The 27138-nt window shown below is 37.4% G+C and overlaps 2 protein-coding genes across 2 annotated transcripts in view; both read left to right on the top strand.

Annotated features, from left to right (window-relative positions):
* LOC150089953 (large neutral amino acids transporter small subunit 2-like) overlaps window positions 1-4924 on the top strand; it is a 55839-nt gene extending 50915 nt beyond the window's left edge. The window contains exons 7-9 of the mRNA XM_090368921.1: window positions 2209-2305; window positions 2486-2813; window positions 4817-4924. Coding sequence (XP_090225047.1) covers window positions 2209-2305; window positions 2486-2813; window positions 4817-4890 — 499 coding nt within the window. The 3' untranslated portion in view covers window positions 4891-4924. The remainder of the gene's footprint in view (window positions 1-2208; window positions 2306-2485; window positions 2814-4816) is intronic.
* Window positions 4925-21600: 16676 nt separating this feature from the next.
* The window catches only part of LOC150089952 (uncharacterized), a 144314-nt gene continuing 138776 nt past the window's right edge, over window positions 21601-27138 (top strand). Inside the window, exon 1 of the mRNA XM_090368920.1 lies at window positions 21601-21719. Within this exon, the coding sequence (XP_090225046.1) occupies window positions 21662-21719 (58 nt within the window). The 5' untranslated portion in view covers window positions 21601-21661. The remainder of the gene's footprint in view (window positions 21720-27138) is intronic.

Genomic DNA, 27138 nt, shown 5'->3' with positions numbered 1-27138 from the left:
TCCAACTTCACTTTTAGAGCCACCCTTATGTATGGGAGATACATTTGCACTTTTCCAATCCAAAGGAATCTCCCCAGAGTCTAGTGATGCTCGCATAATTAGCCTCAATGGTTCAATGCACTCGCTTGCCGCCTCTATTAAGATTATAGGGTATATTCCATCAACTCCAGGAGCCTTACTGGTCTGTAGGCTCGAAAGTTTTTTCATTAAATAATCTTGCGAAATTTCAATATCATTAATTACATATTTTTTAACTTCGCTGTTCCATATCAGGGCCGAATTGGTCAAACGATTTGTTAGCGCACTGGCCACTCAAGGCAACACCTTTAAGCATATGTATTCTGTATCCAAAATCGTGTGATTCAAAAGTGAAAGGAGGTTTATTTATTGGAGCACAAATTAAGTCAGACGTTGGCTTCCCAAAAACTGAAAATTACCGATGCCAAACGATTTCTTTTTTTTTTGCCCACCTCGATTTCTTTTTTTTTTTAACCAGATCTGATCAATGTTATTGAAGAGCATGAAAAGGAATTTCACCAGGACATAATAGTCGATGGAAAAGAGATGGCAAGGAAAATTGAATAAAACTATGATGTGCGAATATATGTGGTCCGGGAGGATTATGCTGACTACAAGAGACAAAGCCGTAATCAAATATTAAGGGATTTTTTTTATTTAACCCGATTGATTAGGGTTTGTACTTTTTTAATCTGTGAATGTTTAGTTTGTTTTATTTACTTTTGGCAAAGATTAATACCCTGTTCTGTACAGAAGTTAAACATTGTTTATAAATATGATACTGGATACTAGAGCAAGTTTCACCACAATGAAACGTTTCAATATTCAATTTGGCGTGCTTTTGTTAGCGTTATTCATAATGAATATGATAATTTACTTTAAAAAAACTTTTCTTTGCTGTCAATACATTGAGAAACTAATAATTAAACACTTTGGCAAACTTCTAGTCTATTTAAATGTCGTGGAAAAGTAATGTTTTAATGAAAAAAGATAAAAACAGATTTTGCAGGTATCAGTTAGTATTAACAGCGGCTGCAATGGGCCTTGTCGATCTGAGCAACAGGCAGATTGCATTAAAATTCAGATTGTACCTATTTCAATGTATATACAAAAGGCTTATGGGAACACTTTTAGTTTCGATACTCACTATCGGCAAGGTCAAATAACGATTATTACCTAATTTGAGGTCGATAGTTGCTTAGTGGTACTTTTCAAAAGCCACAACGTGCTGGAATTTTAAACAAGAGAGTATAGCGTATCGGGCGTGATGTTGCTTCTCAAATCTGCAAGGATGCTATTGTCAGTTTGGTGGATCTGCTCTCTCAAATCAGTGGAACGAATTGTCCACGATGTTGAAAACTCGACAGTTCTGTACCAGTTAAGTTTGTAGTAAAGCCTTTCCACTGTTCTTGATATGTAGAGTAGCTACATCGTGGAGGAAAATAGTTCGAAAACATCCTTGTTTTTGTTTTTTTTTTTTTGCTGTAATTACTTTATCATGCGAGGATAAGGAAGCGCTGACCAATGAATGCTGCATTGTCCTCCTTAAAAAAAACAGGAGGGACCAATGATAAACAACTGTCATATCAGGCCATACAGGCATTTTAGGTCAATGGTTTCTCGTCAGCTTCTAACACTTTCTGTGTCCTCAGGGGCCCTCATAAATAGCACAGTTGGGTATTATCATCGTCCTCCTCACATTGGCTGGAAAAAACCTGAATTGGAATCCCGTCAATGACGCGACGAAATTTCATGGATATTTTTCACAACATGGCTCAGTTGGTGTATCAAGAGAGGGTACTATGGTTTTTTTTTTCTCACGGAAACTCGGGTTTTTTGCCCAGAAAATCCATTACAGAACACACGAAATTTACAGACATATTTTTTATACGGCGCAATATGGCCTAAATCGCTGATGCCCTTAAAACTTTACAAATTCAAATTTTTGAAGTAGTTTCGCCATAAACACAGTCCCTAACGAGAGGTTATCATCAATAATCAACCTCATGCAGAACCACGCATCAATATATATAAATCATGCATTGTGTTCGTCTTGTCGACAGGGCCTCAAGAATATGGGAACTTTAATTATGACTCCTCTATGGATCAGTCTTTATCTGTGTGAAGTGGTTGGAGGGAAAGAACCTGCAACAATCCATGGTTACCATTGACATTATTTTCTTTTTACAGATTGTTTTGTGTGGGTGCACAAGATGGCCATCTTCCAGCAATTTTAGGAATGATCCATGTCAAGCGGTATACCCCGACTCCTTCTTTAATGTTCACGGTGAGTATTAAGTTTTTAATAATCTTTTATTTATATCGTTAAGATTTTAACTATCGTTAAAATCCAAAAAGCACGCACAGCAATTCTTAAATAATTTCACTAATGAATTCTCATATTTTTTACCGTTGCACTGCAGTGTTTTATAATGTTGTTTTCATTCTTTGTATTATTTCCTAATAGTGCGCCATGTCTCTATTGATGTTGTGCACCAGCGATGTCTACGTTCTTATCAACTATTTCAGCTTTGCCCAGTGGCTATGGGTAGGAATCTCGATAACGGGGATGTTGTTGTTACGTAAGAGGAAACCAGATATGCCTCGTCCCATAAAAGTGAATCTATTGATACCATTATTGTTCTTAGTATGCTGCTTGTTCCTGACAGTGATGCCACTCTATGCGCAACCATTTCAAAGCGCAATGGGACTGGTGATCATATTGAGCGGCGTGCCCGTATATCTGGTGGCTGTTAAATGGAAATCGAAGCCGAAATCACTTAATACAATGATATGTAAGTATTATAGAGTAGTTAGGTTATTTCAGGTAAGGGAAGGGAAAAATACGTCGAGCAGGGCGCATTTTCTGATGCTCATACAGCGTAAACCAAAAAAAAAAAAAAAAACTATTCCATCCTTTCCAATATTATATCTAGTTCTCCCTTAAATTTATTCAATTTAGCCACTTCCGAAACACAACGGTATTTTGTTCCAACAATCAGCTGCAATCTGAACGAACACAAATTTCTGCCACATTTCATCAATTTAAGTTATGTCACCTTATATGTGTTGTCTGAGAAAGAATGAGGATGCCATTAGCATTGAGCTTACACATTTCAGTCTGAGCTCTTTGCATGTGCCTAATTTCCAGTTGTAGCAATTTGCAGATCTGGTCTTTTGCGGTAAGTGTCCTCTTGACTAACTGATTGCCCTTATCTGCACTCGTTCCAAGAGATCCACGCCGTTCCTAAAATGAGCTTCCAGACCTGCATGCAGTACTCAAGATGTGGGCGTAACCGTTGCGTTATATAGTGGGATAATTACACCTCTTTGTCCCTACTGGCAAAGTTCCTGTATATCATTGACAAAACTCCATGAGCTGTACCAGAAAGCCTGTCTACACTGCTCAGAGGACTTCAATTCTTCAATTGGACTGTACAATTACTCCCAGGTCTTTTTATATCTATATACGAGTATGTATATATTGTATATATATATATATATCCTCCTGTCCGCATTTAACTACAATAAAAAATATATATGAATCGAACGCGCCTAAAATATAATAACGCACAGCTTACATTAACTAACTTGTTTTCTTTCATTTTGCCTTTTTTTTCCTTTCTGTTCTCCTTTCCTTCTTTCATTTCGTCTTTTCTTTCTTTTTTATTTATTTCTTTCTTTTATTTTTCCTTTTTTTTTCTTTCTCTCATTTTACCTTTTATGTCTTCATTTCTCTTTCATTTATCGTTTGTTTATTTCTTTCTTTTTTATTTCTTTTTCTATTCTTCTCTCTCTCTCTCTCTCTCTCTCTCTCTCTCTCTCTCTCTCTCTCTCTCTCTCTCTCTCTCTCTCTCTCTTCCCCTCCCCTTTTTGTTTTCTTTCTCTGTTTTAACTAAAAAAATATTTACAGGAACTATTAATGCAACCCATTTGTCATTTGTATGTAATTTTCCAAGTTTCCTAATGACTGCAATTTCTCTCTAAATGATAGTAACAGGAATCGTATCTCGTTAAGATTTCCTGTGCTATTGCAAACTCTTTATTAGCAGTAAAAACAGCTCTCTAACAAGGTCGAAATAGAATTAATTAAATCCTCCATCCGCTTCTTTCAACACGACGAATAACGAAGCCTATTTTTACCGTGTTTCAAGATGATGAATCAAAGTAGAAAGACGTCAGTCAGGATTTCCTAGATCCCCTCATATGTACCATAAATCTGGTTTGAATCGGATTATACGTCTCTATAAGCCTACTTTCCTTTCCGAAATTAGACGTACAAGGCATTGCAGAACTATTCTGAGAGAATTACAAACAACACTGGATTTCGACAGTATTAGACAATTAATCTTACTGTAACACATCAGCTCCAATAATCTAATTAAAAAAAAAAAACACCATATACCACCAACCTTCCACATCAATTTATATAATATTAAGACTGTTAGTAGATATCAACAACCAAGAAAAGCGCCATCTTAATAAAAAAGCGCCATCTTCAGGTGTTTGAAGAAATTTGCGTTTATTACTTCATAAATTAAAAAAAGGGATTGAAATTTACGTCATTATTCATAATTAACTTAAAAAATGGAGACCTTTTATAAAAAAGCGATCATTTAAAACGAACTTTACATAATAGCATAACGTGTACAAGATCATCTTGTAAGTTGACATATAAGTATAATGAAGTTATGTATTTCTTTCAATAAATAAATAGTTGTTAGTTTTACTATTCATTGAAGTTTGTGTCTATAACATCGTCACACTTTTAATGCTTATTTTTCATTTTCTTTTCCAGTGAAGTCCACGAAGCTACTACAACTTATGCTTGAGGTTGTAATGACTGAAGAAAGCGAAAAACTTTTAGAATAATGGATCAGTCTCGTTAGATAATTGTGAAATCACATATAACCAGACAAAATATTACCCTTTTTTTATTTTTTCTACCGTGTCTTTCAAATGATAATTGTTATTTATTTGAAAAGAAAAAAAAAATACATTCTTTGCGAAAAGAAGGTGATGTTTTATGGGAATTTAAACACCTTTTCCAAAGTCTACCACCATATATGATTGCTGTATACAGCTACAGAGAAGAACGTTTTTTAGGACAAAACCTCAAGTAGAGAGAGATTTTATTCTCCTCTATCTGAGATTTTCTCTATAGAATAAAAAAATTAACTCAGCTAAAGAAGTACTGGTTTTCTGAGAAATTGCTGTGTATGAATGTAGTTGCTTGCATGCAAAGGGAAACTATTTAAAAATTAAAATTGGGACTTTTCGGGCAATACTCATTTAATGTCCTATATTATTTTAACAAGATATTTATTAATTTATTAAATATACCTGCCAGAATATCAGGCTACGCAAGAGTTCTAAATGTATGGGCAGAGCTTTCAATCTGAGTGGCAGCCACCTTGTTTCAAAATGAAAGTTATAAGCCCATCTCCTAAAGAAGTGGAACTTATAATTTTAGTAGACCATCTTGTTAGAGGTTGGATGATTGAAATAAATATCTTAATTAGATACCCTTAATCTTCTCCAGACCTGTAAATAAATTTCTGCAAAAAAAAAGATAATCTTCGATGCTTTTAAGTTTTTAACCTTCCCATTTCCAGCTGAAATTCAAAAACATTGCTGCATATATCACAATTGGTAGTGATATATGCAGCAGTTTAAGGCTGTTTACTATCAAAATCAAGGCCATATTTAGAGATGATGAATAAGTCATTATAGTGCACATCAAGCCTTCTTTTTTAGTTTCTTTAAGGAGCATCGTCACTTTAACGTCGCTCCTGTGTAAGGAAATACATTGGACCTCAAAGAAGGTTTTTTTTTTCGCCTCTTTGAGGTCGAACGATTTAAACTAAATAAGCAAGCAACAACAAGTCATATCTGGTAAATTTCGGTGTTACATACCGAAATCATCCATACTAGTTAGCGAAACTATACGCTGAGTGGCCACTATTAGGTACACCTACTCTGTTCATGAAATGGAGCGCTCCTTCAGTAAAAGCATTGGTTTTTTCGTACCATGCAACGTAAAGCATTTGGCAGATATGTAGGGATGCTGTATGTATGCACAGAATGGGTAAGACGCAAAATTTAAATGACTGAATAGCATGGTAGTCAGCTCCAGACGCACCAGTATGAGTATCTCGGAAACTGCAACTTGCTGAGGTTTACACATACGGGAGCGTATCGAGATTGGTCCAAAACACCAATCTCGATACGCTCGACATCCAACCAACAGTGATTCTGTGGTCAGAGGCAGCTTTTTGATGCGAGAGGCCAATGGAGGCTGACAAGAATTATGCGGGTCACAGAGGCTACCAGTCAGTCAAATAGCAATCCAGTACACTGGTAGTAACAAAGCATTTAAGAATACACAATTCGTCGCACGCGAGGAACTTTTATGGGCTTTTTTTTAAAAAGCCTGAGACAGACTAACTCCGTGGATGAGTTAGTTGGTTTCAGAAGCAGATAGCAAGGTTTTCCCCCGGAAAAACGAGTTTTTCGTATAGCAAAGCAGGCAGATCGACCAGAGAACACGCAATTTACAGACACAATACACATGAGCAGTGGGAGTGACTTTCTAGGTGATCCTAATATAATAGATCAGTTTTTTTTTATATATATATATATATATATATAGATATAACATATACAGAAACGTCACAGGGGTATCGCACCCGGCCGAATTGGGTCCCACACTTGTCAGAAAAAAAGGAAGGTACGGCTATACTGGTTTCAGGAATACCAACTCTGGACAGTACAGAACTGAAAAAAAACGTTGCCTGGCCTGACGATTTCCGATTCCTGCTTCCAATTTTACGCTGACGGGAGAATCAGAATATGGTGCAAACAGTATTAGCCCATAAGCCATCATTCCAGGTATCTGTAATGGTGCGGGGATACTTTGATGAATTGATGTCACCACGAATCCAGGCAGTTCTGATGACTGTAGGGTGATATACTCGGAATTGTGTATGTGTACCTAATAAAGTTGCCAGTCAGGTTGTTTTTTGTTTCTTTGATTCTTTACTTGGCCATCTCCGGATGGGCCCGTTTATAAAATATCAACAATCTGATCCTTTGACCTTTCAGGAGAGCTGAGTTTAAAGAAGCTTCTATTTTACCTTTAATCGGATCAAAGAGAGACAAGCAACAGAGTCAGCCTATTTATTATTAGCCTTTGAACATATAATCGAGGCATGCCCTTTGTCTGCGAGCTAGTCTTTCTTTGGAAGTTTTACGCTTTTTATGCGTAATGTACACGCCAATTACCAAGGATACTCCACGAAGACAGAAAATTGCAAAAACTATTAAAGTTTTTCATATATTCATGAAAAAATGTAACTGTTATTGAACCTTCTTTCCACTTGTGCATAATGCATAAATAGCATTTTCAAAAAGAGAAATCATTCAAACGAAATCATTTCATATTTTAAGTAACTGAACACTTGGTGGGGGGGGGGTGTCCGATGTGCCTTTTTGGTTCTCTTTGCTTCTCAGGACAGTGACGATTCTGCATGGATTTTCAAAGTAAGACTTTGCATAGAACTTGAACCCATTCGTTTTCTGTTTTCTTTCCTTTACGCTTCTGTATACATAAAAACTTCATAAAAAGAACATTCTAAATCATTCTCCAGCTTATTCGAATTCCGTGTAACCTTCTGCAAAGATATTTACACAAATGTAATATATTTTAATATCTTGAATATTGTGTAAGTTCGTTGTGTCTTTCTGTTATTATAAAAGGACGAAAATTATGGGAATGTGTAGAAGACATGTTACTAAACAGTCAAGCAAGAGAAAATAAAACTTCCAAGAGTCTAGCACGGATGACTTTTGGTTATAACAGTCATCTACATTCTATTATTATTAAGAGGTCCTTCTTGGATCTTATACACATTCCAAGAAGCACTAGACCAAGCATCAGTAGAAAAAAAAGAATATTAGCATCACTAGAGTAATTTTACTGTAAACTCTTGTAAGATAGAGGAAAAGGAGAAACTGGTACTACCGAAAGGTAGACTTAAAAATATACAGTTTAAAATTTATGGAAGGAATAAGTTTTTTATGGCTTAGATTTTCTAGAGAGAGAGGTAAAAAACAAAAATTTAAGTTGTGCCTCTCGGATTAGTACGCTGTACTTTTTGATTATGAATTAAAGTATCTTTTAAATATGTCTCAATCAATGCAAGATACTGTATTTTCTTAAAGCTGAGAATTTTCTTCTAAGAAGATTTTTGTTCTTAGATGATAGTTGGCATTGGGGCTCCTGGAAGTTTTACTATTTGATGACCAGAACCGATTATCGTATTATGAAAAAAGGGAACATGTCTATAAATTTAGATGTACATTTTTAAATTTTTAAAGACTGAGTTATTACCTCTTAACACTGTCAGTGATTTTATACATATTTGTGCATATAATGCTCACCATATATATAGACCTCAATGAAGAGAACTTCTTGGTTTTATTTTTTATGATTGTTGTTTTAATTGGAATATGACTTTCATTGAAAGTATTTGTTTTACAGTAAAAAACTTAAATATCTTTAAATAGTAATGCCATGTAGAAATGTATTGTGTACAATCGATTTGTAGTGGATAAAAATCCGTTATTTATATTGTATTTAAATATGAATATATTATTCCAGTTTCATCGACTTAACGGCCTTGTAAAATTGATTAAATATCGTCTTAATTTTTGTGTAGCTCTGTTTTTGTTTTTACCTTCCTTTACGCTTTCTGCACATGCACTTACTTGTATAAATTAAGCTATAATCTCATACTATCACTAAGGAACAATCTTTATAGTTTATAACAATCTTTACAATCTCTGCAATTAAAGACCGCCATTTACATCTGAGGAACCATCTTATACATAAATAATATGCTTGAATAATTATTTAAATTAAAACATCTAGTAAGAAAATAAATTTAAATTTCATTAAAAGAATTTTGTATAAAATTTACTGTATGTAAATATTAGAGGTAGTGTAAAAACGATGCAGAAAATAAAATAAATAAGATCTACTCATATTTATACAACAATAGTGTAAAGAAATTATGAAAAAAATTATTTTTCAGCATGGAATTCCAAGTGTTATTGATGTTGTAGGGTTTCGGGAACTTAAACGACTAAAGCTCCATATGTACCGTCTTTAAATTGTGTTTTCTTTGTCGATTTTCTGTTTACTGGATGAAAAAACCATGCTACCCTCCCCTGAGATCCGCGAACTCAGCCATGTTGTGAAAAAGCCCCATAAAAATTCCTCACGTCCTCAGAACTCGGGTGTTTTCCACGCGGTGTGGGGCGGCGATTCTACCAACTGTGGTACCCACGAGGGCGAATCCCAAGTGATGAGTACACACGGATCACCGGTTGAGAAAGTATACATAGGATGCCAACAAATCACTGATGCCGAATACAGTGGCAGACCAAACACATCAATAGCCGAGGTGTATACAATACAAATTGTACTCGCACAGATTAAAAGATTGAAACTGCATTAGATCTTGGAAGCTACTACGCTTTTTGTCCCAACTAAGAAATTCTGTTCAAGAGTTAGGCCTATGTGGATGCTAGATGAACTAATGAGACTCATGGCAGATGATAAAAATGCGTGGGATACATATAAATTATCAGGTTACACAGAAAACTATGGTAGATATAAGATAGTTTGTAATCAAGTCATAAAAGAGGTTAGGCAAGCGAAGGCAAATCTTTGGCAAAGGATGCAAAGAATAACAGCAAAGAATTCTTTACTTATGTAAACTCTAGAACGAAGGGTATGAATCAGATTGGTCCACTTGATATCGATTGTTGATGACCCTGCTGAGGTAGCTGACAAACTGAATGAGTAATTTGCATCTACATTCACACATAAGGAAGTCTGTAGGGAAGTGGAGGCCAGAAGCTTATCAAACTTTAGCAAGGAGCTAAATGATTTTATAATAACTGAGAGCAAAGTGGAGGAGGAATTGTTGAAGTTGAACGTAAGAAAGACACCTGGAGTGGATGGAATCTAACCTATTATATTAAAGGAGGCAGGAAAGGAAGTAAGCAAATCCTTAGCCATAATTATGAAAGTTTTCTTGGACTCAGGGGAGGTTCTCATGGACTGGAGATGTGCAAATGTTTGCCCAATTCTCAAAGAGGGATCAAAGGGTAACACCAGTAATTTTAGACCTGCTAGTTTAACTTCTGTTCCAGGGAAAATAATGGAGTAACTGGTTAAAGAATCACTGCGGGATCATCTAGACAAGACTGTAGTTATAGTTCAGACACAGCATGGGTTTGTTAAGAGGAAGTCTTGTCTGGCAAATTTGATTGGATACAATGATGTGATTACAAAGAAACTGGATGTAAAAAATGATATCAAATACTTAGATTTCAGGAAATCTTTTGATACTGTTGCATATGGAAGACTACTGTACAAATTGGAGCAGTATGGCATTAAGGGCAAGTTGCTGCTACTGATAAAAGGATGGTGAGTGGGAGAAGACAGAGTGGTAATCAAGGGACACTGCTCTTCGTGGACTAATGTTATCAGTGGAGTCCCACAGGGTTCGGTGTTGGACCTATTGTTGTTTTCTGTATTTATCAATGATATTGACATCATTGGTAATGATAATAATGAAGGTATATCAGGATTAAAGTACAAACTTGCAGACGATACGAAGGTTAGCTTTCATCTATCGTAATGAAGGTCGACAACTTAAATAAGTTCAACACAGAACTAGACAAGCATTGGGACTGAATGGATGGGTGATTTTTTTTTTTTTTTTTTGGCTGATGCTATATAAGCTTGCTTTTTTACATCATAATCCTCTACTAATGTTAATGCTAGATATCCAGCGGAACGAACATATGGAGTGGTGTGAATTAACGTCCATAATATTCTCAGCTACCGTAAAGCGTGTACCTAATGGGTCGTTTGAGCATTAATCAAAAACATGAAAGTAGAACGCATGATGGCTTCTTTTACATTTCTAGAGCGATCCTCAAAAGTGTCAATGACTTTGTTCATAACAACACTGCTAGTGAAGAAGTATGGGTGCACCGACTCGTACCAGAAAGGATCCACACAATCAATAATAAAGTGTGTATTATTATAAAGGTTACGAGCAGCAAGTTAAGCAGAACTGGACTGTTCCTCGTGGACTTACGTTCTCAGTGATAATACCTGAGTTCATGAGGCTCATCAAACATAGGTATTGCACAATTTTAGGTGGTATAACCTGTAGTATTCACCTTATATCTAATCTCTCACTGTGTGATTTTCGCTTGTCTCCGCATTAAAAAAAAAAAGGAATATTAGAACAACAGTATTTCGAAAAAGGTGATGTTCAGTGGACAGCTTGCAACTGTATGTATGCACGAAGTCTAGGTTCCTTCAACGTTGGCCTGAACAATTTGATTTAACGATGAGAAAAATGCCTTGTTGTTTAGTTGTTGTAGCTTTATTTTTATGTGCATCAGAAATTTAGGCTATATTATGCCGTTTATATCATTTATGTGAATTGCATTTGTTCTGTGGTCGATTTGCTGTTTTCTGAACGAAAAACCAGAGCTTTGGGGAGAAAAAACTATGATACTCTCGCCTGAGGCCGACTACTTTAGCCATGTTGTAAAAAAGACCCATAGAAGTTTCTCGCGTCTATGCCGGGATTCCAATTTAGATCTTTTTCCACCAGTGTGGGAGGACAGTAATTATACCAACTGCTGCACCCACGAGGGCAACAAATGTCTCAATTGTGTCGGTGAATGTACATATATTTTCAAGTTCTTCAATAAAGATTTATTTACATATAACATCCTCTGAGACCTTATGATTGTATGCACATGCAGACTTATTTAAAGTATGCTTTAAATAAGTATTTAACTGACGTACAAGTTAGTGCAATTGCATCATTTCTGTACGTAGCCAACTACTTAAGTTATATCATCAGGCATCATGTAGTTTGTAGGCATTTATCATATTGTGGAGTTATACTTCGCAACTGGGTTTTCATCATTGCAACACTAGGGTACCTACTCACCCACTGATGAGGAGCCAATAAGCTCCGAAACAGTGCCGTATGGTTGTTAGTATCCGCTGAGAATAAGTAAACGGTGAAGTGTCACTTATTTGAGCTAGTGCAATATCATGGCAACTCGTTGTGAAAGTATTCACAATATGAAATATACTTAATGATGCCAATTTATAACTACTTAAGTAGTTGGCTACGTACAGAAATGATGCAATTGCACTAATTTGTACGTCAGTTAACTCCCTACGTAACCTGAGGCTTTAACCCTAAACTATTCTATAAGTGTTTAACTTAAGGAATTGCCGTTTTTTGGTGTTAAGATGTCTACCCTACTTACTGTGACTACTCTGCTCAACTTACAATGTTTCTCTTGGACGATATCAGGTAATTTTTCTCATTTGTAAAAATTCAGCAATACAGACAAAGAGCTTTTTTCACCATTAAGCTGGCTGGTCAAGGTGAGCAGTTAGCGTCTTCCTTTAGCACAAGCTAAAGGTCACGGCTAATTACTGAACATTGGACATAATACATTGGAACGGCTGCTTGACATTTTCTGTTTTTCTGTTCTCTTTTCCATATGTCAGCAGAAAGTTCGTAACAAAACTGCTCTCATTGCAGCTAGCTATTTATCTACTTTCTTTCCCCGGTCGATCTTCTTGTTATGGAGAGGTTGTCGCAAGTGCTGTGTGAGTTTGAAACGTTTTTTCACCAGTCAGATTAGGTTTACTTGTTTGGGGACTTCAATATTCAACACTCTCCGTTAGGCATTGAGGAGTCACCTACAACTAGGCTGCTATATGACATCATGTTTGAACTGAGTCTCAAGCAGTATAACAATACTTGTACTAGAGGCAAGGCGTTACTGGATCTCATTTTTGCATAAGCAGGTCCTAATTTTAGAAGCAGTTTCTTTTCTGCCATCTGATCACAAAGCTCTCAAATGAACATATGACAGAAAAATAAATGCACTACTCTTGTCCCAGCCAAGCTAAACTCTAGGAGAGCAGACTGGCAATTATTAGGACGTGAACTTGATAACATTGATTAGTTCTCATTCCCACTGAACAATGATCTTGACCCAGTCACTGATCATCTTATTAGCACAATCTCCTCTGTCATTCAAGACTTCGTACCTCTCAGTAAAAACTACAGGAGCAGATTCTCTCATTGGTTCGCGATAGACATAATTGCGAATATCCGAGCCAAAGAGCAGTGAAGAAACAACTTCAGGGTGACACATGAAGAAGCATACATGTCAATTTTCATGGAACACAGAAGCAACCTTAAAAGAATGATCAGAAAGTAGTACGCTCTTTGCGTTCAATCAGTTCAATCAGTCTCACCGTGAATGGAGACCCGAAGTCATTTTGGAACATAATTAAAAATTCTAATAACTGATCAACAGGAACCAAAGTTATATATACCAATGGCAAGCCTACAACCTGTGACAAAACTAAAGCAGATTTTTTGCGACTTTTTCTCCTCGTCTTCCAAGAAAACTACAGCTACGGCTGCTTCAACTTAATAATTTCAAGTCGTCAAGGATAACACACTCAATAATCTCTCGGTGGATACAGCTGATATTACTCAAGCGCTTTCCACAACTTAAATATATAACTGCATATATTCAATCTTTCCGTTAAGACTGATACTCCACTCACTTCAAAACAGTCAATATTATTCTTATCCCAAAAAGCAACGCAATCCACTCACAGGAGAATTACCGTCCCATCTGCCTTCGGAATTCGCTGGCAAAAATTCTGGACACAATCATTCACAACCGATTAATGGAATATTTTTCGCACTTCTTCTGCGACAACCAACATAGCTTCACCAGGGGCAGCTCAAGTACCACTAATCTTCTTACTATCTGGCAGCAGGTTCTAGACACCATCGATCTGGGAGGACAGGTTGATGTGATCTACACACACCTTAGTAAGGCCTTTGAAAGTGTCCCGCACAATCATCTGGCTGAAAAACTAAGCCAGTATGGAACTGTTGACCCTCTACTTTCCTGGTTGATGAGTAATATATCGTATCGAAAACGTAGGGTTATCATCGGACAGGAAATCTGAAAAGAATTTTTCTATCTAGAGAACTACCACAGGGATCATCTCTAGGGCATCTTTTATTCACCATTTTTGTCAATGATCTACCGCAATTTGTTGAGAGAGGTGGCATTAAGATTTTAATGTTTGTCGATGATGTGAAACTGTACTCGTGTATTGACAGTCATGATGATGCAGTTAACCTTCAAGCTACCCTCACCTCTTTCGCTAATAATGTTGCTTTAAATGGTCTGGAGGTTAATATTAGGAAATGCAGTTCAATTTCCTTTGCAGTTTCCAGGAAAACTAAGATTTTAGCAAACCAATATTACATCAAGGATACTCCGATTTCTAGTGTTGCTGGAGTTAAAGATCTGGGAGTTACTTTTACCGCTGGATGTGGGTTTGATAAACATGCTAGGAATATATTAAACAAAGAGAAAAAACAAGCCATCTGGCTATCAAATCTCGCACCTGCGAGATCTCTTTAAAACCCTAAACCCTGCCGGGAGGGAGACACACGCCCCCTTCCCCCTTGCCAACCCTCCCTCTAGTGAGGCATGGGTATGCCGCACTGAAAAACGGGGGGGGGGTAACCTTCCCTATCGACCCCTCTGGTTCCTATTTCCCCCACCCTAGCCTTCTGCCTCCCCACCCAAATCTGTCATCTTACACAGCGATTATCCCTACATCAAAATATTAAGCCACACCAAAATTCTTGCCCGACCCAATTAGGCTTTATCAAACCCTTCAGTGTAAAACCCCAAACAGTGCTCCTAAAGCAAATTCGCAATAAAAGATCCTCGCGACTATTTATTTTTCTAATTTTTATTTTATTTATTTTGGTCCTAGCCACTGAAATCCCAGGAAAGTAGGTGGCAACACCTGCCAGAGTACTGATTCAATCAGTGGTAACACCCAGCCGGCCTCCCCGTGGCTGCGGAAGGAGGAAAACGCTTAGGTTGTCTATTTTCTTTTCTTTTATTATTTATTAATCATATAATAAAATTTAATATCATGATTATTATTTTAATCTTTTTTTATTTATTTTTGGCTGGTGCATCATAAGCGTTAGGCTTCCTTGCACTATATGACCAATACTAATACAGAAAAAACAATAATATGAAAAATAATACAGAAAAAAAAATTTCTAACATCCACCAACGTTCTCAGAATTTCTGTAATGGATCTATGGTCATGCTTCCGCTTCAACACTTCCTTGTTCATTACAATGAACTTCATTCTCCAAGCATTAGTCACAGGAGAATAAAGTTTCTTAGATGCGAAATTATTTTATAGGCATTCATCGTTTCATTTCTTTTAAGCTTGCTTTAGGAGAAAATTAGGATAAGTTCCATAAGCCTTCGTGGAATGGTTTCGAGTTTTCTGAACTGTATGGTGACAGCAGTTGGGATTTCCTCTGGTTTCTCATTCATAAGCAGCGTCTTGACTGATTTCTAAAAATTCTGTTAAGAAGAAATTTTAAAACGATCTTCAATAATTCTAGATACTTAGAATGCTCTTTCACTTATCAGAGAAAGAAGTGACAAAGCCACACCGAGCACATACCACCTACCTGCACCTGAAAGAACAAACCTGGACGGGTCGACAACCTATGCTTGAATAAATCCCTGAAGAAACACAGAGTAAATGACAGACTCAACCTTGCAATTTGGACAGTCTTGTACCCAAGAGTTTCATTGGATAGAGGCCTACCTGGATTAGACATTTCTTTGATTATAACTGCAGCACTGCTGCCACATTTCTGGCTGGCGATCTGGACTGAGCACCTTGCCTGGCCGACTTTCTTTCCCTATCTTGGCAGGAGGGGAGACGGCCTCCCCGTCTCCTCCCCTCCCCGCTACCCCCCTATTTTCCTTCTGGTGAGCATGGGCATGCCCCACTGACATACCTGGGGTCTTCTTCCCCATATTTCTGGCTTTCTCCCCATAATTCAGTCTCTCTCCCTCGAATAGTCCCTTGCAAGCTTCTAAATTATTCTGACAAACGGCGAGCACTTTTTTTTTTTTTTTAAGGTCCTAGTCACTGAAATCCCAGGAAAGTAGGCGGCAGGACACGCCAGAGTACTATATATATATATATATACAGGTAACACCCTGCCAGCCTCCCCGTGGCACGGTATGGTACTGTCGGATCCCATTAGGAGCCCCGCGGCTAACAGGCCAGATGAACAAGGGCACAACTTGCCCTTGTACCACATGACCCGTGTACTTTTAAATCCCTGGCTTTTCCAATACAGTGTACATACGCGGAGATGGGAAAAATCTCAGGAGCCGTTAGACCCAAATATACCTATACCTATACCTATGCCTATACCTATACCTATATATCTATTAGAGAAAGAACAAGAATCGAATTGCATGATTACATAATAACTCACAAATTATCTTGAAGATAATTTCATCCTGATGATCATCATCATGTTTGCCTTGTGTTCTGATCTCTCTCTCTCATGCTTATTGTTCTGAAACTTGATGGGAAGTTACTGGAAAAGGGGCATTTTCATCCAGAAATTTAAAATAATGATGATGTTGATCTGTCCCGAAATTTCTACTCTCTGGAAGTAACAAGAATGAGAGCATGCGAGTCATACACCTGAGGCTCGAGACAAGAAGATTGAGAAATAAACAGCAATAGTAGTCCAACGTCTTCTCCAATCTGTAACTTTGCTTTTTTAGTAGTCCTGCCTGAATTGTATTATACCTTGTAATTAATAATGAGTTGGTTCTGCTTTAGCAGTGCTGACGGCAGAAATCTTCCTAGGCATGGAATTGCTTCAGATTTCTCGTATTAGACGCCTTGTGTTGCACAGTTCCAAATTATCCCAAAGGTTCACTGTAGGTTTCGAATCAGGGAACTGTGAGGAAAGATGCACAACATACACATGCGTATATTCAGAATACTTTTCAGACCAATCCTGTGCACAGCGACATTTTCATCCTGAGACATTTCATTACAGAACATTCCGTTTCAATTTCGCTTCATTATGATTTAGTGGGCCGAAGTATTAAAGGTGAACAAAGTCCACCGAGTTGGGCTCCCTTACACCTCATGCGCTCTTATTTCACTCACGACTCTATATCAACTGCATGCACATGGAGAATATAACCTTGAGCGGTATAGTGCCATGCCACAAAAATATTAACCGCCCCAGAGTATCGTCCACAGAGACTGGACAGAATGCATTGGACTCATTATCCATTGGATAATGTGGCATCCTCCATGTGGCATTTGCCAATTGTAAAGGCAGTCAACGCGTATTCATCACAAAATCGATGCGTATGGAAACCGATTCGTGGTTCCATCGTGCATTCCGAGCCCTGGATAAGTCGTGAAGAACACATATTGTTCATAACGTCTCTTAATAAGTTAATTTTCGCAGTGATTGGTCCTGATGACAAAGTACGTTACATTACAGGCGCGTTAACAAATGCAGTAGTAACAATTCATGATTTATTTAAAAAATAAGAAAACCACGACTTTTATGCATGAAGCCAGAAAATTTCGTTTCTGCCCATCGCCACATTGTTTATTCGTTCCTCCAATCAGCACATGGGATCAAACACAATGTCCAGTGTTTCAGCAACAATATACGGTACATGGACATCCATTTGTCCGGTATATTTAAGATATAATTTCTGGATCTTTATTGGTCTGATTTTAATAAAATTTGGAAACGTTTCTCGTGGTTTAGGATTGAACAATTGGTGGTTGTTTCTGGAACAAAGAATGACATGTGCATTCTGAATAATTCCGCTATTCGTTCACTGTGGCAACAGTAGAAGAGCCCATTTCAGTTTCTGCATAACAATATAACATGCTAATACAGTAGTGACTTGGTCTGAAGACATAGGCATGCAAATACTTCATTGGCCAGCCCAGAAGCTGATTCTAACTCCGTTGAATACTAGAACGTCAGCTTTCAAACAAGACCAACACTCCCGCAATCAGCCACTGGATGATCGCAGTGTTGAGGGAGGAATGGAGACCAAAATACAGCCTTCCTGTTATCAAAAACTGATTTGAAGTCTACCGACGAGGATACATTGTGTAATTGAGGCCAATAGCAGGCCGACACGTTATTAAATATAAAAGGTTCTTTGAAACATGCAGAGGATGTCTGGTTACTTTCGGCAATATAGCGTATTTTTTGTGATGGATAAAGTTTCGATGGGACACTTTCAAACATATTGCTGTTTTAGAAATTGTGAAATTGGAACAGCTGTATAGGTTGCACTATAAATCAATGGTTAGAGAGAGGAGGGGAAAACATACTTGCAAATAAGATATTTGATATTGTAAACGAAGTTAAAGTGAAGTATGAACAGTCCTCAACCTAAGTCGATCTGCAGAATGTTGTTGATCCAATTCTTCTTCCGATCCCAGCTTCTCTGCTGATCCAAATCCTATTCTGATACAAAGAAACATGACAAAGTACGTATGTCACTCAGTCGGTCTGCTTCAGAAGGAACTGACGTGCTACGTACTTGTATCTGGGTGCAGCGTAATGTTTGCTGATTTTTTTTGCCTATTTCTGAGTAATTTCAGTTTCAAAAGTTGATAATAAAAGGAAAGGCCATTACTTCAGTGCTAGTGTTGTCAATAAACGTAGCAGAAATGGCATTGGATTAAAAGTGAAGGGGGGAAGTGATAATACTTCATAAGAATGGCCTGGAATGTCGAAGTATTTATATGTATTGATGATATAATGAGCATCAGTAAATACTTTATATATAGCCCTCGTGAGTAGCACATTTGGTATAATCACCGTTCTCCCTACACCGAGTGGAAAAGACCTAAGTTCGATCCTGACAATGACGAGATGCATTTTTATGGGTCTTTTTTACAACGTGGCTGAGTTAGTCGGTCTCAGAAGAGGATATCATGGTTTTTTTCCCCCGAAATTCGGGTGTTTCGTCCAGCAAACAGAAAATCGACCACAGAACACACGCTGTTGTGGTTGTTATTGTTGTAATAGGGTTTTAGGAGCATCAGCTACTGAGGTCGTATTGCGTATTGCACTGTTTGCAAACTGCATGTGTTCGAGGTCGATTTTTTGTTTGCCGGCCGAAAAAGACGAGTTTCTGGAAGAAAAACTATGCTACCCTCGCCTGAGATCGACTAATTCAGCCACGTTTTGAAAAAATGTCCATAAAAATTAACGTCATCGACGGGACTCGAACTCAAATCTTTTCCATCCTGTGTGTGAAGGACGGCGATTCTACTATTGGTAAGCCAAGATAAGCCTTGGCTTACCAATAGTGAAAAAAAAATATACATATATTATACTTATAATAAAATTCTGGGACATTATACCAAATTATTTATTCGAATATAATAGAAATGGGCGATAAATGTTTTAAGAATGTGTGCAAAAGGTCAAGGATGGCTTCCTCGAAAAGACCATTTTTCTAGAAATGGCCAAGCCAGGAATTATACGGCGAAACGAACAGAAAGGGTTTCAAAAGGTCATGGATGGTTTCCTCAAAAAGATCATTTTCCTGGAAATGGCCAAGCCAGGAATTATACGGCGAAACGAACAGTAAGGATAGTAAGATGGCCAAGGATCGGATTAAAGAGGATTAAACAAGAAAAAGGGAAGGGGAAATGGGAAAACATTTTCGAGATGTAATGGACATAGAGGCGGAAAAAGCGAGTAGTTCTTAGGTGAATTTGGAGTGGGGTTTTTTAGGGGGTTGTGGAAGTCGAATGGGATATGGAAAAGGGGAGGAGCAGCCGCGGAGAATTGCAGAGCCGTGGTCTTAGCTAACAGCGTGGATTGAAGTAAAGTTAGAAGGGAAAGACAGGATCAACTTTCGAAATGTGGGTGAACGTCGGGTCACAAAAGAAAGTTTTCATAAAGTCACGAGGAACATTTTGGAAGCTTCAGGAATAAGAGAAAGGGGTGGAGATCTGCAGATAAGAAGGGGAAACTCATAAGGGGCTCAAGGAGATTCGAAGTGGAAGAAATACCGCGCTTAGCAGATTGGTCCGTCCTGGCAAACCAAGAAGGGAACTGTAAGTAGAAATTTTTCTAAGCGACGTTCCTCTGACTATTGTCCTGAGGAATAATAATAATTTGCTAAAAAGAACCCCATGAGGCAATTGGTGTTCCTAAAAACTCTTGACTTTGTACAAAATAGTAATTAAAAATGGAATGAATCTAAACTCCAGAAAGAAAGGTACTTTATGGTGATTGTAAGGGCGGTCCCTAGATCATAAATGAATAGAAATTTTGTTGTGTGATGAATAATAGCTTGGATTTACTATGAATAATTTTAGAATGATTAGCATATATAGAAATAGAATTGCATTGAAATTGATATTGTGAAACCCCATTAGTGTATATTGTGTAATGAATGTTTTATTAAAAATTCCTTGACCATTACTAGTGTCTGAAGTGAGTTGTGACTCCCTACTGAGTTTTATAACCGGATTTGGAATTTCTATTAGCAGTCAGAGGCCCTAAATCAAACACTGATTAAAGTAGGAAATATTGGCTTTAGCTAGCTACATTTTTAGCAATAGTCTATAGCAGAGAGAAAAAGAGAACGCCTACACTACTGACTGTGCTGTCCACGTAGGCAGAATCCAGCAATTTACAGACATTATATACAACGAATATGGCCTAAGTTGTTGATTCTCCTAAAACGCTGTAACAACTAAATTTATATACATTCACAAAAATTTGTATATGGGTCTGTGATCAGAAAAGCACTTCCTATGTAGTTGTAGTCGATTTTCAAGTACTGCAACAACCTTCCATAAATCTGAGGACTGCGTGATGAGTTTTAGAGTAGCACGAAAAATTTAAAGAAACCAGGTTTCTTTAACAAACAGGCAGATGAATTTAATTATTCGGATGGCCTAAAAATAATAGTTTGGTTTTTTTAAAGTGCTTTTTGATTCAGAAAATGAAACATGGTGTTTCCGACATGGTCCAGTAACAAAGGTCAAAGTCTTCGGCGAAAAATTCTGATATCCCCCAATACCTTTTAAAAACGTGGATATAACAAAGTTACAGAAGACAATACAACTTGTTTCTTTGATATCAATGGGCGCAGATGTGGAAAACCTCAGGTGGCACTTGACCCTAATACTATGACACTGCTCATGCAGGACTATTGCTGTATGACGATAGTGCTTTAATAAACATTGGTCCGCTTGCGAAATGTTGTTACCAATTTAAACTTATAATTATCAATCAATCAGTACGATTGATAATCTGATAAAACTTATCTATTTTTATTCCGATTAAGCAATTCAAAATAACAGAGACAAAGTGCTAACGCTGCCCTGCGATAATGTGCTTCTTAAGTGATATTAAAGATAAGGAAACAATCTCACGGGCAAACAGCTCTTGGAAGTCATCCGATATTTCAAAGGAGACCACTAGGAGCCAAGTCGTGGCTTGCAGAAAAAAACAGTCAAGGGAGGCCACGTGTTGTCTTGCGTCAGAGTTGTGTTGATGTGGAGGACGTCTATATAACACGGTTCGCACGCACGTACTGGGATTTGTGGTGGTTTGAAAACATGTGGTCCCAGTCAGTTATCGCAGCATTTCTGTGCGCATGTCTGGTAAGAGCAGAAAGTAAGTAAAAGATTAATCTAAATAAGAAAACGCGTTGATAAATGAAATTATATGAATATTATATTATATATTTACAGAGATTTCGTGCATGTCTCTTATTTAATCGGCGATTGTTAAATGAAGATTTTTCTATGAATTAAGAAACACGCTTTTAGATTGGGATCAAAATGCCCTTCTGAGTTTATATATAAAGGTGTGGGTTCGAATCCCATTAATAATGACAAGAATTTTCCTGAACGTTTTTTCGCAACGTGGCTAAGGCAGTCAGTCCTAAGCGATGGTTGCATGTTTTTTTTTTTTTTCTCTTAGAAACCGGCAAATCTCCCTCAAATGTCCTTTTTTCGTCTAGCAAATAGGCAAATCGACCTCAGAATACACGCAATTTACAGATACATATAAAGTATCGCTTCATAGCCTTAGTTGCTTTGGCGCTTAACACCCACTTGCTTTTTTCTGTGCTTGTATATTAGAATTGGGGACATAGCTTGGTTATGTACAAGAGTTAAAAATAAAATAAAACATGAAAAGACTGAATAAAATAAAAATATGCTTTCATTTTGATGTAATATTTTTGATTAATATTTAATTAAAATTAATACTATTTGTCATATTTTTATTACATCTTTCTACCTTGTTTTGATCGGCATATCATTTAAACACGGCAGAAAATATGAAAGGAATGGAAATTGTGATAAGAAGGGTTACAATTAATAAAAAGGTTAACTTTTAAAATCTAGGTCTCCCTTCTCCCGGCATTATGCCGGGAGATGGGCCCACATGAATCTAAATAACCACACCAAACCAGCCGTGGGATTCCCTGATTCCTTACCCACACCCTCGCAATAGCATACATACCGGTATGGTAATTTCTCTGCCCTTAGTATTTGCCATATTTGTATTATCTTAGTATTTGTCAAATTTGCCATACCTTATCTGAATATCTTCGTTTGAAATTAGTTTGCAGCTACACGCCTGCTTTCTTTTCTTTTCTTTTTTTTTTTTATAATTGTGTAATGTCATAAATATCAAGAGTAAATGAGTAAAACCTGTACTATTTGAAATTGCATTTTAAGAACGAAAAAGATAAATAAATTATAAACTGCAAGATATAGCGAGTGGTTATAAAATAAGTTTCTCTATTCAGGAGACCCTAGTGTCAAAACAGTTAGAGATAGCGCTGTGAAAATCGGTGGGTATGTCATTTAGAGTATGGGGAAGCGATTTGTAGAAGAAAAATAAAACTTAGTTCAATTTTACGCCACCAGGAGAGAAATTGGCACTGTAAACATGAGATGGAATACTTAACTTAGGATTAAATTTTAATATCAGAACTTAGAAATCTACAGATATTGTTCTTTGTGCTTTCCTTCACTTGAGATGACATTCTGAAAACGGATTACCGTGTGAGACACAATTTAGCGTACCATCTCATTGGGATGTTGATGTTGGCTACGTGCTGTTTAATGCTTGCTTTCAAATCGACAAGCGTCTGTATGCCGCCACGGTAAACTCTGTCTTTCAGGTATCCCCATAGCCAGAAATCACAGGGGTTGAGATCTGTGATCGGGCTGGTCAGAACTGCGGAAAGTCTCTAGAAATGATGCGATCATTTCCGAACGTTGAACGGAGCAGTTCCTTCACTTAGTCAACCAATGTGGGGAGGGGCACCATCTTGCATGAACACTACGGGCTCCAAGCATTGCCTTTCTTGCAGAGCGGGAATAATGTGATCTCTTAGCAGAGCGCAGTACCGTGCACTAGTTACCTTACGGGGCCATGAGGTTTAGACTCTTCAAAGAAAACTGGTCCGATTATAAACTCTGCTGTGAATCCACACCATACTGTAACGTATGGACTTTGTAGCAGTCTTTCATGCACAGCAGATGGACGAGAATATTTGGCAGTTTTGTGCATTTACAGCTCCATGAAGAGTGAAATGTGCCTCATCAGACCACAAGGTCATTCGAGCACATGTATTTGTCAAGTTCCATACGAGCCGGAAATCATAGAGCAGAGTTTAGTCATTGTTGCTGATCACAAGAATTTACTTCTTGTACTACGAGAACCAGCTTAAAATTAGTCTAAGCACTTTACGTACAGTAGACCAAGGAAGGTTCAAGTCTCTTGACACACCTCTAGCAGGCACTACTGACTGATAGTGTTTCGCATTCTGACCATTGCAACTGCCACTTCATCCATTACCTCGTGCCTGGAATTACACCTAACACCCCGATCGGTCGCTTCAAATTTCTTTATTAGTTTTCGAAGCCCCACCTACAATATCAAAGGTCCTTTACGCAAACCTTTAAGTTTCTGATATTCACGTAGTGCTACATTAGCGTTACTATTATTCTGGTAGAACAATTTTACTAAAAGAGCACGTTCCTTTTTTGTAAGAGCCATAATGGTTATTGACGGTGGCGTTGGCCTTTCTGCTTTAATCTAACAGGATATCATTTGCGTAAGCAGCGTGTCTTGAAGTAAATGACAACTTTTACATATGTGCAGCGTCGTTTTCCCCCTTGTGGCGGAAATTTGAACTTTTTTTTTTTTTTTTTTTTTCTTCTACAAATGACTTCCGCATACCCTAAATGACATACCCACCGACTTTCACAGCGGTAACTCTAACCGTTTTGACACTAGGGTCTCCTGAATAGGGAAACTTATTTTATAACCACCTGGTACATTTTTCCACACTTGTTCCTCTGGCCGAGTAATCTGCTGCAATCACAAAGGCAGCCTCTTCTGATACACTAGAACATGTCTCAATTCACCATTATGGGCACGTGAAACATTGAATCGAAGACTGTGATGGAGGAGCTTCGTATTGTTTTTTACAATAAATGCAAAACCATACATTGTTTGAGACTGGGTTGTGGTATTGTTTACTTTCTTTTTTTTTTTTGGTACATTGAAGAAACAACTATCCTTTGGATTTTTTAATTGTTTTTTCTTACTAGCTGGTTTGTAAGTCTTGGCTTATCAATAATGAAAAAAATATATATATTATACTTGTAATAAAATTCTGGGATATTATACAAAAAAAAAAAAAAACACAATAGGTTAGCTAAATTTAGCAATTATTTACTCGAATAAAATAGAAACGGGCGATAAATGTTTAAAGAAGGTGCGCAAAAGGTCAAGGATCGTTTCCTTGAAGAGACCGTTTTTCTGGAAATGGCCAAGCCAGAAATTATACGGCGAAACGAACAGAAAAGGCTTTAGAAGGCCAAGGATCGTTTCCTCAAAAAGACCGTATTCCTGGAATTGGCCAAGCCAAGATTATACGGCTAAACAAACAGAAAGGGTTGTGGTGTTTTTAAGAGGTTGTGGAAATCGAATGGGATATGGAGAAGTGTAGTTGTGTGTAGAAGCAGCCGCGGAGAATTTTAGAGCCGTGATCTTAGTTAGTGGCGCGGGCTGTAGTTAAATTAGAGAGGAAGGCAGGATCAACTTTTCGGAATGTGGTGAACGTCGGGTCCAAAATAAAATTTTCATAAAGTTATGAGGAACATTTTGGAAGCTTCAGGAATAGCATAAAGGGTTGGAGATCCGGAGATAAGAAGGGGAAAAACATAAGAGACTCAAGAAGATTCGGAATGGAAGAAATACCGCGCTTAGCAGACTGGCCCGTCCTGGCAAACAAAGAAGGGAACTGTAAATAGAAATTTTTCTAAAGGACGTTCCTCTAAGCTATTGTCCTGAGGAATAATAATAATAATTTGCTAAAAAGAACCCCTTAAGAGCCAACCGGTGTTCTTAAAAACCTTTGACTTTGTACAAAATAATAATTACAAATTGAATGAGTCTGAACTCTAGGAAGAAAGGTACTTTATGGTGATTGTAAGGGCGGTCCCTAGACCATAAAAGAATAAAAATCTTGTTGTGTGATGAATAGATGAGTAGCTTGGATTTACTATGAATAATTGACTTGTATAATTTTAGAATGATTAGTATATAGAAACAGTACTTCATTGAAATTGATATTGTGAAACCCCATTAGTGTAAATTGTGTAATAAATGTTTCATTAAAAATTCCTTAACCATTACTTGTGTATGGAGTGAGTTGTGTCACCCTACTGAGTTTTCTAACCGGATTTGGAACTTCCATTAGCAGTCAGAGGCCCGAAATCAACACTGATTTCTTCTGTTAGAATTATATGACCAAGGATTAGATGTGTTGAGCTAATTCATAAGCTTCTGTTGTGAAGGTCCACATATTTAAAATATCAAGCGGTGCATTTGCCTTTTTTTTTAAATTCATTTTATGTGATGGGTTTATTTCAGTCTGATTATCAGATTCCATGGCTAATAGTATCGCAATAACAGCAATAAAATTCTCTTCACAGAATATGCTAGAGTTGCCCTCGTGGGTAGCACAGGTGATAGGATCGCCATCCTCCCACAACTGGTGGGAAAGACCTGAGTTCAATCCCGTGGCAGACGAGAGGAATTTTTTGGACCATTTTCACAACGTGGCTGAAAAAAATTCATGGTTTTTTTCTCCAGAAAACTCGAGTTTTTCGTCCAGCAAAACAGAAAATCTACTCCAGGACACACGCAATTTACAGAAAATATAAACGGAGTAATATGGCCTTAGTCACTGATGCTCTTAAAACCCTACTACAAAAACCGTATGCTAGAGTTAAAAGGATATATTCCATTAGATGTAAAACCTTCAATAGCTTTCTCGACGTTAGTTTCATAACTCGGTTTAAATAAACTACAGACTTCGTATATTGTGATTCACTTCCCAGGTTCGACCAACACCCATTTCCCACATTGCTGATATTAAATTGTTTTGACAAAGGTTGTCAAAACAATTTTTCCAACGGCTTTTCCAAACAATATTATCCAACAGCTGTAGTTTATGTGATTATTACTACTGCCATCACAGACAGACACCTATTTGCGATATGTTTGTGACGGCAATGATAATAATGACAAGGCGATGGCAAAACTCTTAGGTCTCCAACGAAATATGGCTGGCATGGCCGTCTAAGGAGAAACAATGTTTTTCTCCATCACAGGTAGTGTCCTACCTGTGATGGAGTCATTTAACAAATATTTAAGCATTGCTCCAACTACTCGGTACAGCAATAGCTTTTGTAAAAATTGGGCCATTGACGAAGAGTTCATCTATCATTCTTTGTCTTTGGAACACAAAAACTGGAGGACCCACTATCACTCAGTCATAAGAAATCATGCTAACACTCATTCAAAGCTCGGCACAGAATAGGTTTCCAAATAACTTTTCCCCATGTCTAGGTACCACTTTTTCCAATGTCAGTTTTTGTACTGTTGAAATGAAAATTCAGATTCATCTGCATTATTATTATTAGTAGTAGTAGTAGTGGCATGTGATGCAAGAAAGCAAGTGTATGAGCTTATGCAGCATCGGCCAAAAAAAAAAAAAAAA

This window comes from Mastigoproctus giganteus, chromosome 2, assembly GCF_048544385.1.
Source record: "Mastigoproctus giganteus isolate SK-2022 chromosome 2, ASM4854438v1, whole genome shotgun sequence".
Taxonomy (NCBI): domain Eukaryota; kingdom Metazoa; phylum Arthropoda; class Arachnida; order Uropygi; family Thelyphonidae; genus Mastigoproctus; species Mastigoproctus giganteus.
Note: the sequence above shows the minus strand (reverse complement) of the source record. Positions and strands in the feature narration are given on the sequence as shown.